The 12,626-nt window shown below is 41.2% G+C and overlaps 2 protein-coding genes across 3 annotated transcripts in view; both read left to right on the top strand.

Annotated features, from left to right (window-relative positions):
• Window positions 1-12,626, top strand: part of hoxa3a (homeobox A3a) — a 25,736-nt gene that overhangs the window by 4,904 nt on the left and 8,206 nt on the right. Inside the window, exon 2 of one of the 2 annotated variants that reach the window (XR_001424542.1) lies at window positions 3,849-4,725. Coding sequence is in view for 1 of the 2 variants with exons in the window: in XM_015028999.1 (XP_014884485.1) it covers window positions 3,849-4,660 (812 nt within the window). In the remaining variant the exon portion in view is untranslated. Of the gene's footprint in view, window positions 1-3,848; window positions 5,650-12,626 lie in introns of those variants that run through there. The other variant, XM_015028999.1, reaches the window with a different exon arrangement.
• LOC106945366 (homeobox protein Hox-A2a) lies at window positions 7,140-12,155 on the top strand. Its single transcript, XM_015029000.1, has 2 exons — window positions 7,140-10,412; window positions 11,002-12,155. The coding sequence occupies exons 1-2, from the start codon at window positions 10,031-10,033 to the stop codon at window positions 11,718-11,720; spliced, it is 1,101 nt and encodes a 366-aa protein (XP_014884486.1). The 5' UTR covers window positions 7,140-10,030; the 3' UTR covers window positions 11,721-12,155.

Consider the following 12,626-nt stretch of genomic DNA (forward strand, 5'->3'; position numbering starts at 1 on the left):
TTTTTTGCCATTTTTTTTTATTAAACAACAAATTGGAGAACACTCCCAACCCAATGGTTGCCCCTTTTTTTTTTTTTTTTTTTTTTTTTTTTATTGATGTCGTTAATATCCCAACATCATTCAGCATAAATGCAGGCGGCGGATGGCGGAGGGGAAAGCAGCAGATCCCTCCTTTTGTTTGTCCCCATGCCCTCCAGCTGACCTGTCCCTACTGTAAACACACATCTCCACTGATCACATAATGTTCCCGGAGAGACAGCAAACAAACACACACAACAGTTGTTTCAGTTTGTCCTGCTGTTTTGATTAGAGGGGAAACTCAGTGGGTCAGTGTTTGGGGGGTAAAGGGGCAGGCCAGAGGAGGGGTGGGGTATTTACTCAGAGCCAACCTAAAAACGTTAAAGATGCTCCTCTTCCCATGACCTGCTGTACATATTGTGGCTGGTATGTTAAACATGTTTGCAGTTATTTATTTTATTTTATTTTATTTTTTTTACACAAAATGAAACGATTATAGTTATAGGTTTTATTTTTAGACTTAATTAATGAAGCTTTTCCATGCACAGAGCGATGATCTTGATGAGATCTGTTCAGACTAAGGATGTGGTCTCTCAGGTTTAGTTAAAAACAAAGTCATATCTCAGCTTATTTGCCTATAGAAAACTGGTAATCTACTACATTTCAAACACATTTGATGCATTATTGACATTACTGAGCAAACAGAACACAGTGATTCACATCAGGCAACTCCTTATGTTCATATAACCTGTTTATGCATCCCAAGCCTCTTTGCTTAAATCTCTCTTTGGCTGATTTAAATCCTAAAAACTAAAAAAGTCATTTTTCTTTTTGAATTTAACAAATTATGAGCCGTGGAAGAAATTAATTAGACGTTCATGCCAGTTAATAAAGTGCAAACCAACATCGTACTTTCATATATTTTTTTCTAATACATTTTAGAAGAATTTTACATAAATCTAAAGACAAATTTCCACTGATTTTGTAAAAGATGGGCTATGCACTTATGTGCTTTCAGTTTGAGTTTAAACATTTTGCACACAACACTAAGGAGTTAGTTGTTTATGGATGTACGGATGTGTTGTCACATTATGTTGACAATACAATATGCATTGAGGCAACCTGAAAATTCTGGTGTAAGTAATAAGTTAGCAATGGTCTTCAGAAACAGTTGAAACTCAAAATCCTATGTGGTTCCAGTGTGAGTTTGAAAATTGCACATCAAAAAAGTTGTCCTTTCAGCATATTGTAGGTAAAAGCATCAAAACTACAATGATCTGAGTGGCATTCAGAAATGGTAGTGAGCCAAACTAAGCATTCAAGTGAACACCTTGTGTGACAATCTATACAAAATGGTTGAAATTCAAGCGTTATGGTTTCACAGTCAGTTCGACATGTCTGGATATGGCATTAATGCACATTTTCTACAAGAACAATGAAGATACGATCTGAAGTCTCAAACGCTTGCAAATGTTTTCTTTTCACTGAGCAAAATTATATTTTCAGTTGTACAAATTTTGCGTAAAATGGTCTTTAAAAGCACCTAAAAATCCAAAAGTAATTGTGGCTTCAAAGTGAGTTTGAAAAGTAACAAGACGAGGCGAACATCTATTAAGCACATATTACGCCCTCTATTCCAACGTCTAATGTTTGGGTATTAGACATTTGGGCTCCATATTTTTTTAAACCAATGTATATTTTGTAAATATTGTATTTTACAGTACTAGAGAAATTGGATGAACTAATATTTAAGTAACAATTAAATTTCTTGAATATCTGTTGAAAACGATGACGTCATAGCCCAAGCACAAACTTCATGGGACTTTTTGATTGGTCTCAAAAGTTGATTCTGGTAAAGTTGACCAGAGTTGTGCATGTTCCAGATGTACATTTAATATTCATTGGGATTATTTTTAGCAAGTCAATGCTTATTAGTATTAGCAACACAAGCAAAAACAGTGATGTATTTGTATGCACAGAAAATAAAAGGAAGAGTCTCACAATCTAGATGTTGGACAGTGCTACATGATCTATATGAGTTACTGTAAAAAATGCTAAAAATAGCTAAGCAACTTTGCTATGATTTTTTGAAAAAAAAAAAAAAAAACATAACATGTTGGATAATAAATAACTAAGTGTTCCAGTCTAAGAAGTAACTTCAGGGTTGTTCTCAGGGTTTGTTTTATATTCTTATTAGAATTCCAAAGTGCCCATTTCCAGGTATGACAAGAGCACACACCTTAACCGTCAACCACAAACACCTGAGGCTCAACTACACCAAGCCTTAAAGGCATATTCCAAGCCCCCCTTTTTGTTTTGGTAACTGCATTTTACTCCGCCACATACTAGGCACTGACTGTTACTATAACATTTGGGGTAAATATTTATGTGCAGATGAGGGAAGGAATTACGGGAAAGAATACTGTGTCTATATGAAACATTTTAGAAAGAATCCAAAACAAATCATTAAATAGTTCCAGAGAAACTAAGAACCTTGAAGTTAACAAGTACCTTGAATCATTTTATTGTACTTTGCATCAAAGGAATCTGTGTGGTCAGGGCACCAAAACCATCTCTAGCCCAGGGGCCAACTTCCTCCTAATGCCGGCCCTGCTTCCATTTTGTTTTATAGTGCTATTCTTTGTACAGATGAACAAATGATTATCATTATTAAACGTAACATATTAGAAATTAATTCATAAATATTTATAACTAATCAGAATTTTGTCTTCCATTCCACAGCCAACATTTACATATTGGTTCATACGGGTAGCAAATGAGCTGAAATATGGGATCCATAATTAATTGTTTTTAGTTTGGATAGTGACCTCACGTTTACTGCTTATATGACTTGGACAGAGGAAAAACTCTGGGATCTGCATGGATCATGTGCTGCTCAGTTTGTACTGATTTGCATCACATCTATTTTAGAACCAGCTGAGATATGATGTCTGAATTGTTTTGTATTTGTTTTTATATTGTATTCAAACCATATGGATCTCATATATTTTTTTCGGAGCGCCCGACCATTTAGAACCCATCCAAACTAAGCCAGATCCTAACAGGGCCTGCATGCACATATTGGCTGAGCCTAAGCTAACAGCCAATTTCTTCTTCTCATGTGTGCAGACTTCTCTTTCATCTGTGCAATATCATTACGCCTCAGGTTATGTCATGTTGCATTCCTCCTACCTCAGGTTTAGGAGACAGGTAGTGAAATTTATTAAGTGTTGGTCGGCTGCCACTGCAAGTGGATATGACCTTAGGATTCTGCAGGCAAGTGCTTGCCTCTTAAAGCTTATCAGCGAGGGCAAGATGAGCAGTTTTATACACCCTGAAGAATCTATAAATGCTTGTGCTTGCATTATGCGCGTGTTATGCGGTGTGACTTTCGGGGCAGCATAAGGGTCAAAATGTTTTTGTGTAAGAAACCAGGGTTACATATCAGATAGTGACCCAGTTTTCTGCTATTGCATTTCTGGTTAGTGATTGCACATGTAGGCACATTGATTGTTAATTGTCTTATGGTCCCCTGATGATAACCCCTGCGTTGGGGGTGGATTTATCAAAATGTTAAGATGTTTGCTCCACATTGGCTGCAGATCTTAGGAGATGAAAAACTGTACTTTAATGGACATATTTATCTAGTAAAGAGCTCTATCACCACCACCACCGCCCCCCTCCTGATTGCAGGGTTTCACTATCAGTGTATGTGTTGTCACCCAGTTTCTGCTCCCACTCTCACTCTCCTGTGTCTTGCGTCTGTGTTTCTCTCTGTGTGCCTATAATGGATCACTGATTGACGCCCCCCTTCTCCTTCTCCCTGACAGTGGAGAGTTGCCCAGGAGACAAGAGTCCTCCGGGGTCAGCGGCATCAAAGAGGGCCCGGACAGCTTACACCAGCGCGCAGCTCGTGGAGCTGGAGAAGGAGTTCCACTTCAACCGGTACCTGTGCAGGCCCAGGAGGGTGGAGATGGCCAACCTGCTTAACCTCACGGAGAGACAGATCAAAATCTGGTTCCAAAACCGACGGATGAAGTACAAAAAGGATCAGAAGGGCGTCGGGATGATGCCGTCTCCGGGCGGACAGTCTCCCCGGAGTCCAGTAGGCCCACCGTCCGGTGGGGGCGGCGGTGGAGGGAGCGGATACCTCAACTCTATGCATTCTCTCGTTAACAGTGTACCGTACGAGTCCCAGTCTGCAACCCCTTACAATAAGAATCACCAAACAGCGTACGGTATGGCTACGTCATATCCCCCTCCTCTGAGCAACTCCCTCAACAGCTGCCCACCCCCCCAGAAGAGGTACCCTGGGACTGACTCGGCCACGCCCGAGTATGACGCGCACCACCCCCTGCACGGCAACGGCAACTATGGCACACACATGCAGGGCAGCCCCGTCTACGTCGGCGGAGGCTACATCGACTCTGTGCCCAGCTCCGGGGCCTCAGTTTTCGGTCTCACCCACCTCCCTCACCCGCCTCCTCCGTCCGCGAGCATGGAGTACAACGGGGCGATTACGATGGGCAACAGCGGCGGTCAGCATCACGGCGTGTGTGATGCGACGCCGACGTACACGGACCTAACGCCGCACTACTCTCAGGGAAGAATCCAGGAAGCGCCCAAACTGACGCATCTGTAGCATGCGGCGCGAGACTGGATCACTCCGCCCCATTGTCTCATCCAAGCTCCAGACATATCCCTCCCGTCCCCCCCGCTTTGTTTCTGCGCCTCCTCATGGCTCCCACCTTCTCCTTCTGCCTTTTATTGTTTGTTTGTTTGTGTTCTCTATAGTTTCATGTGTGAAGTAGCGTAGGACAAATAATCACGACTTGCTTGAATTTTCCTCTATTTGCTTGTCTCATTGTCTCACCAAGACCTTTATGTACCATAGAGTGTCTGTAGAGCCGAACGGAGGGAAGGAAGAAGGGCATAGCATATCCATAGGATTATTTAATCTTTTCCTTTTTTTAAAAACGTCTTTTTAAAATCTCAAACAGGGTATTATGAACACATGTTATTCATTTTCAATGTGAAACTGTCCGTCTTTATTTATCCGCAATTGAAGAATGATGTTTTTTTTTTTTTTTTTTTTGCATTCTGTTGCACTTGTGTACAAAAAGAACCTTAAGAGCCAGGAGCTGGGAATGTGAGGAGATTACATTTAAAACAAAGGGTCATGAACTTGCACAGACTCCCCTTTTGCTTCTGTTTTGTTTCATTGGTCTTTTAAAATGTTATTTATTCAGACTCCAATAGTATTATTTGACGCCCCTCCATCTCTGTCTGCAAGGGGAGAAGGTTGGTGGAGAAACTAGCGCCATGTTCGGCCCATATATGCAGCCATGTCACTTAGATTGCAGGTTTTCCAATTTGTTTCTTTCTTAGTATTATTGTTATTATTATTAATATTATTATTATTATTCGAGGAGGTGTTTCTATTTTGTCAGCGAATGAAAAAGAAACCAATCAGTCATGCAATAAGGGTGGAAAGAAGGACACACGTTTGCAGTTTCTTTATTGAATAAAAGACAAAACACATCATCAATTTTTTTTCTTCCTCTCGATGTCAAACATTCCATGCTGCTCCAGTTCGAAGAAACAAATAAAGGCATTGAAGTGAAAAAAAAACAACAACAAAAAATAAAAAAAATAAAAACAAAAACAGATCCACCCGTTTTAATTTTAAAATTCGCAAGCAGTTTCACATTTACATTACCACATAACGCTGTTTTATATATCTAAAAATAAAAGTGGGTTATCGGCGATGGTATGGAATCATCGGTAAAGCAGCATCAAATTAATGCTCTTTTAAAGCTACACATATTATATTCAAGAAGTAAATTTCATAAATTAAAGTCCTACCAGAAATTTTAAAAATAATTTAGAGTCAAAACTGCTATGCATTAAATCTCATTTAAAAAAACAAAACAAAAAACAAAACAAAACAAGAACAACTCGCAGATTAAAAAAAAAAGAAAAAAGAAAAAAAAACATTTGATCTATTTACTCTCTCCTCCCTGAGCGTGGGCCCCCTTCTCTTTCCCGGCGCGTCTCTCTCATCTGCGTGGGCACATCCATAATAATAAAAATGTCACCCAGGTCTTCGTGAAAGGTTCTGCGGAGACAACAAGCCAAATGAGAAATCGTTTAAAAATAATCCCGCCTATGTGTAAAGCCAGTCAAACGCCGCTCACAGAGGACGCACTCTAAAGTACAATAATCAAGGACCTTATTTGTTCAATCAGACCCTGAAAATGTGCAGATTTTGATGCGTAAAAACCGGCCACACCACGACTGGAGGGAGCACGAGTGCTAGACATAGATGGCTGCAAATATTTTTATCTTCAAAATTAAATGCCAAACTAAAATATTACAAATAATTCTTGTTTTTTTAATTGCTTGTAATAATTCTATTATATATTTTTTAATTACAATACAAAACGCAGGAGCAAATGTGTTGAATGCAGAAGGCCATCGAAATAAATCTGTGTGCCAAGATACTTATCCACAACAAACCTCTGACGGATTTTGTTTATTTCTCACAATATTTGCTCACGTTAATGTATTTTTTCATCTGTCCCTCTCCCACCCCCACAACTCTAATTTTCAACCTAGCATGATTGATATCAGAGGGCACGAACATTACCAGCCCTGACATATGGTTAGCAGGGAAACCTAGAACAATTGAAGCATGGTGTGTCACTGAGGGGGGAAAAAAAGGGCCAATACTATGAGTATTTCTGTATCCAAGACAGAAACACACATGCACACGCGTTACGCAGCAGGACAGCGATTTGACCCACATGTGCCAAACGCAGGTAGCGCACAAATAAATTGTGTCTAAATTCAAAATTGAGCGCACACGGCGTTTTCTCTTTGCATTCGTAGGAAACTGCGCCCTAAATCACTCCTGCTCTAAAGATAAGTGTGTGGGACGCAACGGGCTCCCCTAAATGCCGCCACCCACTCCTGTCCGTGCACACAAAGCCTGCGCGCAATTCCAAAATAGTCATCAGTCTCTTCTCTTAGCAACTCGCTACTGGTCCATTCGCAGACATGCAAGTCTTAGGAAAAGAAAAAAAAAGAAAAGAAAAACGATAACAACAAAGCAACAACAACAACAACAAAAATAGAAATTAAAGATAAAAGCCACGTGGGGAAGCCAGCTTCACCACACACTCACCGATGGCTCTTAGAGAGGAAATGGTCGCATCTTGTGTGACCAGATTCCTTTTTTTCCCCTTGTTCTTTAAAAAAAAAAAAAAATCCCTCCAGCGACAAACAGACTACCAGTGCGAGCAGAAACCGGTTCTAATCTGAGTGACCACTGTTTCTCGGCGCTTCCTGGCTGCATTTGATCCGGGGGAGAGTTAGAAGCCTTAAATGTGTTGTGAGGGCACCGAGCTGTCAGACCTTTTGGCGAGTAAGATTGATCGCGCACAGGCTTCCAGGACTCTTTGTTTGGTATATAAGCAACAAACTGAGAGAGAGGCCTTCCACTTCTTCTCCTTCTCCACTTCCCCTCTTCTCACTCAATAAGCCACATACAGATATATATTTTGTGAACGAAAATACCCCACGTACTGCCGGACGAATAATAATAATAATAAAAAACAGGGAACAACTTCCTGAATGTGGCTTTTACAGATTCTTCTAGAAGAGCCATATGAAACTGAACACGAGCAAGGGAAGAGAGCAGCTCAATAGCATTCCCATCAGCATAATAACGCTGGCAAATAGATTTCGTTGTAAAAAGGTCGATTGTAACAGTGTTTATGCTTGCTCCATGACCATTTCAGGTAGGAAGGATAATAGAAATACATTGAGAAGCTCATTCCCTCCTCCCCCCCACAAGCAAGTGTGGCAATGTCCGTCCAATAAATCTTTGCTTTATGCAGCCTTGTGGCTTTGCGCTCCTGACATGAAAACAAAACTATTTCCAACGCTGCTTTTAAAGGAATGCAGTAATCGTGGCTGCTTTGAGTCATCAAAAGAGATTCTGTTTCATCTCGGATTTATGAGCTCGACGTTTTAGTGGAATGAACAAAAAATGTGCCTTAATGCTACTGTCACATGGCTCCAAATACTACACTCCTATCAACGTCTTTTAAAGGTCTATTTAAGGTTTGTCCATTCTTGTTTTGGTTTAGCCCCTGATATACGCCGAAAACCGAAGTTATTTTTTAAGGTATCGGTTCCGTCCAGATTTTTTTTTTTATAAACAAATATTTTTGAAATTTAGGCTAGGTTAGCCCATTTGATCAACCCCCCTCCCCATCACATTTCAACCTCATTTAATTAAGCATTTCTGTCCATCTTTCACTTTTCAGAACATTGTCTTATTCTTCAGATGATTTCTTTGTCTATTCAAAAAAAAAGGTAATCAAAACCATTTTAACTGTAACAGGCGTCTTTTCACGTCTGACTTTTCAGCTGCATATTTATGCTGTTTAGATGGTAAACCATGGCATCTGTTATGTATTTGTCCACGAGTTTGACCATTTATAACCCAGAACCTTTCACTTCTCGACCACATTTCCACGTTGTTTAGATACAAGGTGACACATTCTTTATTTTAGCCATTTAACCATGTTTCCAATATAGTTTTGATTCTAAGTGTCATTGTGTAGGACTATCTAGAAGTGGAAGGCAGATATGTATTTTATTTTTCTGTGCAATGGTAATGTGCTCGGCGTAAAGGGTTGACTGTGTTAACAGAAGTGTACAACATAGTTTCGTCTTTTTTAAACACCACCGGGTCATTGTCCAAGAAAATAATCCGAAGTTAACAGAGCCCAGCAAAACGTCTTGGAGTGGGCGGTCTTTTCGTATTTCGTCTTGTTTAGACTGGAAGGCAACACGACCTGATGTCTAATAAACGAAGCTTTGCTCCGAAAAACAAAAGAAAAGAAAAAGTTGACTATTTGAACTAAATTTGGGTTATAGGTTTGTCTTTGTATCAAACGACGGTGACAGATTGAGAAAAGTGAACGTCTTGTATCAGTGAGCATTCTTTGCCCCTCACCTGAACCAGTTAAAATTAACCACATTCTCACTTCACTCAATTACAATTCAACGAAACTTTGCTTCGTGGAATAATTGGGACATTTCCTCATTTGCCAAAAAAAAAGAAAGAAAGAAAGAACAAAAAGTTGACAAAGTTTAGATGTTCTCATAATAAATGGCCATATTTGTCATTTTTGTCAAATCATATGGATTTAGATATGGTTAGTTTTACAGCTTTAATTAATGGTTAGCAACGTTCTAATTACAACACTCTTAAGTTTTGAAGTTTATTTTTCACCCCCAGAGCTTAAATATGAAGAGCTACTAGGGTGAAATGTGTGTCTGTGTGTGTGTGCGTGTGTGTGTGTGCGTGTGTGTGTGTGTGTGTGTGTGTGTGTGTGTGTGTGTGTGTGTGTGTGTGCTTTGTGATGTATGCGTGTGTGTGAGTGGTGGGGGCGTTCTCGACTGACATCCTTAAACAATACGAGAAAGAGGAGTGCACGAATCCGCGCACCCTGAGCTGGTCTCCTTCCCTGTAATAGAGAGCGTCAGGCGCTTCTTAAAAAACACATTTTGTGGCTTAGTGGACTGGACTGGAGGAGCGAGGCGAGGACGAGCTGAGCGGACAGAGATGTAAATAAAAACAGTCGTGCATGGCCCAGCTGAGCGAGGACTTTTTTTTTTTTTTTTTTTTTTTTTTCCTTTTGGATCAATCAGGCAGAGAGTGGCTTCTTTTGATTAAGCCCCAAATTGTCATTGGGCAGAGGTAATCATGTGACAGGCAATTCGGTCCAATTTCAACCTTGTCTCCATGAATTCTATAGTTTAATGGTAGCTCGGTCCCCATACGGCCGTAATCACTGAAATAGAAAAAAAAACACATCAGGGGATTTTTCTTTTAAATATATATTTCTTTTTTTTTCCTTCTTCATCGTCCTCACTGAGCCGCAACGTTTATAAAAATACGGCGCTGCAAACTTTCCTCGGCTCTCAGGGAGCGGAGATGAATTACGAATTCGAGCGAGAGAGCGGTTTTATCAATAGTCAGCCGTCGCTTGCTGAGTGCCTGACATCTTTCCCCCCTGTCGCTGATTCATTTCAAAGTTCATCAATCAAGAGCTCGACGCTTTCACGCCCGACACTGATTCCTCCTCCCTTCGAACAGACCATCCCCAGCCTGAACCCGGGCAGCCATCCGCGGCACGGTCGGCCCAGACACAGCCCTGATGGCTGCAGCCCGCTGCCTACCGCCTCCTTACCCCCGGAGTACCCGTGGATGCGGGAGAAGAAAGCCTCCAAGAGGAACCACCAGCTGCCGAACTCCACCACCGCCGCTACCGCCGCCACCGCCATCTCCAACGGACCCGTGTGCTTCTCTCCGAAAGGTGGGTGAATCCTAAAACGACAATGCCTTTCCTATCTGTTGCTGCATTTGGAGCCACCCGGGCCCCCTTCTATGGAAGACATTAAATGCGGATAAAAAATAAATAAATAAAACAACAACATATGCCTGAGTATAGCTTTATTCTGGTGGATGAATATGAGTGTGAAGCGTGGGGGGGAAAGTTTGGGTAAAGTTTGGTGATGTAAGATGATTTATTCCCCTCGGCGAGGCAGAGTTTTGATGTGTGACAGTAATGAAGAGTGATGGAGTGCCTTTGCCGAGGAGGGCAGCTGGAACATTCATTAGACTCCCACACCAGGATGGACCGCACTGTTTTAGAGAGCTTTACGCACATGAAGGCACCTATTTTATTCCCTAAAAGAATCAAGTGAGGAGTTTATATCAATACAGACATTATGTTTGGGTAAAATGGGCAAGTTAACAGCTCCAGCGGCCATTTTGCTTTATGTAAAACTCAAGAACGTTATATTTACTGGCAGCGGGGTTATGCAATTGTTGTGTCCTGCTTCTTTTTTTCTTTTTTTTTTCTTTCTTTTTTTTTAAGAATCCCCTTGCTGTTTATTTTTCAGGTTCGCCTGAGATCGTGGAGGGAGCGGGTGGAGGAGGGGGCTCCCGCAGGCTGAGGACAGCATACACCAACACGCAGCTGCTGGAGCTGGAGAAGGAGTTCCACTTCAACAAGTATCTGTGTCGACCGAGGCGGGTGGAGATCGCGGCCCTGCTGGATCTGACCGAGAGACAGGTCAAGGTGTGGTTCCAGAACCGGCGCATGAAGCACAAGCGCCAGACTCAGACCAAGGAGAACCACGGAGGGGGAGACGCGAAGGGCCCTGGAGCCGACGACGGCATCCACAGCGAGGAGGACGAGGAAGGGAGCGGCCTGCTGTACGAGCAGAGTGGGCCCCTCCTGGAGAGAGATACCTGCTCCTTTCAGAACAACACACAGCAGCAGCCGCAGCAGCAGCAGCTTCACAATAATGGAGAGGCGGCAAGCTATGACAAAAATCTGAAACATTTTCCCAACCCGTCACCCACTGTTCCGGGCTGTATGTCAACAATGGGCCCCGGATCGGCATCTGGGCCGGACAATGGCGACAGCCCCTCAGCCCTGGATGTTTCTTTGCACGACTTTCAGCCTTTCTCCTCGGATTCCTGCCTGCAGCTCTCGGACACAGCCTCGCCGAGCTTGTCGGAGTCTCTGGATAGCCCCGTGGACATTTCCGCGGACACTTTCTATTTTTTCTCGGAGTCTCTGACCACAATCGACTTGCAGCATCTGAACTATTAACTCAGAAACAAACAAACAAAAAAATACTTCACATTTCCCCTGTATGTGTTTGTGTGTGTGTGTATGAGAAAGAGAGAGAGAGAATGTGTGTATGAAATCAGGCTACGAAGGCATTAATTCATATTGTTTGTATGTGCGGCACATTTATTTTCTTGATATTTGACTTGACGATTAATACAAGGTAAGGACTGAACTAAATCACTGAAATAGCTCTGCTTATAGCTTAATTACCATAACAACTTGATCACTTGGAATAGAAATTACAAGTGTGTGGGTGTAAGAGGGAAAGTGTGTGTGTGTGTGTGTGTGTGTGTGTGTGTAAGAGAGAAAGTAATCTAACAGTGTTAGGTCAATACGGAACCGGGTCGTTTTTTATTTTTGTATAGTTTTCTTGGATATTTTTGTTAGAATACAAACTAACTTGCTACAATCCTTCTGCTTGTGTTTGACTCTTTTCTTTTTAACATTTCTAGAGTGAACTTTAATTTTTTTCGTTTCCTTTTTTCCTGTAAGAAACATTTAATCAGAAGCGAGAGTAAGAGGCCATGCAAATCAACAACAGGTTGGTAATGAATATAAATTATCGATTTGCATTCATTTCTCAACGGAACACTTGTTTGAAAACAAAGGATTTAGAAAAAAGTTTTTCATCATCAATGGATAAATAAATCAATTCCACCCTCTAATCATTTATAGTAAAACGCAGTTATTTAAATAATTTTCAAACCAGACCTAGAAAACAGATAACATATAAAACAAAATGAAGAATAAAACAACTACTAAAAATTGATGCAAAACAGGTTTATTTATTTATTTCAAAATACCTAAATTGAAAGACATTTATAAGATCAATATTTACATTTCTAACTTCCAAACTAATTTATTTTAGGGGGGGGGGGGGGTGGA

Source organism: Poecilia latipinna, unplaced genomic scaffold (assembly GCF_001443285.1).
Source record: "Poecilia latipinna isolate Pla-1442-1.1 unplaced genomic scaffold, P_latipinna-1.0 Scaffold141, whole genome shotgun sequence".
Lineage (NCBI taxonomy): Eukaryota > Metazoa > Chordata > Actinopteri > Cyprinodontiformes > Poeciliidae > Poecilia > Poecilia latipinna.

Bases quoted from the DNA above. Each gene is read 5' to 3' on its own strand.
- LOC106945366 (XM_015029000.1), top strand. From the start codon at position 10,031: ATGAATTACGAATTCGAGCGAGAGAGCGGTTTTATCAATAGTCAGCCG. The intron at 10,413-11,001 runs GTGGGTGAATCC...TTTATTTTTCAG, and splicing joins CGTGTGCTTCTCTCCGAAAG to GTTCGCCTGAGATCGTGGAG.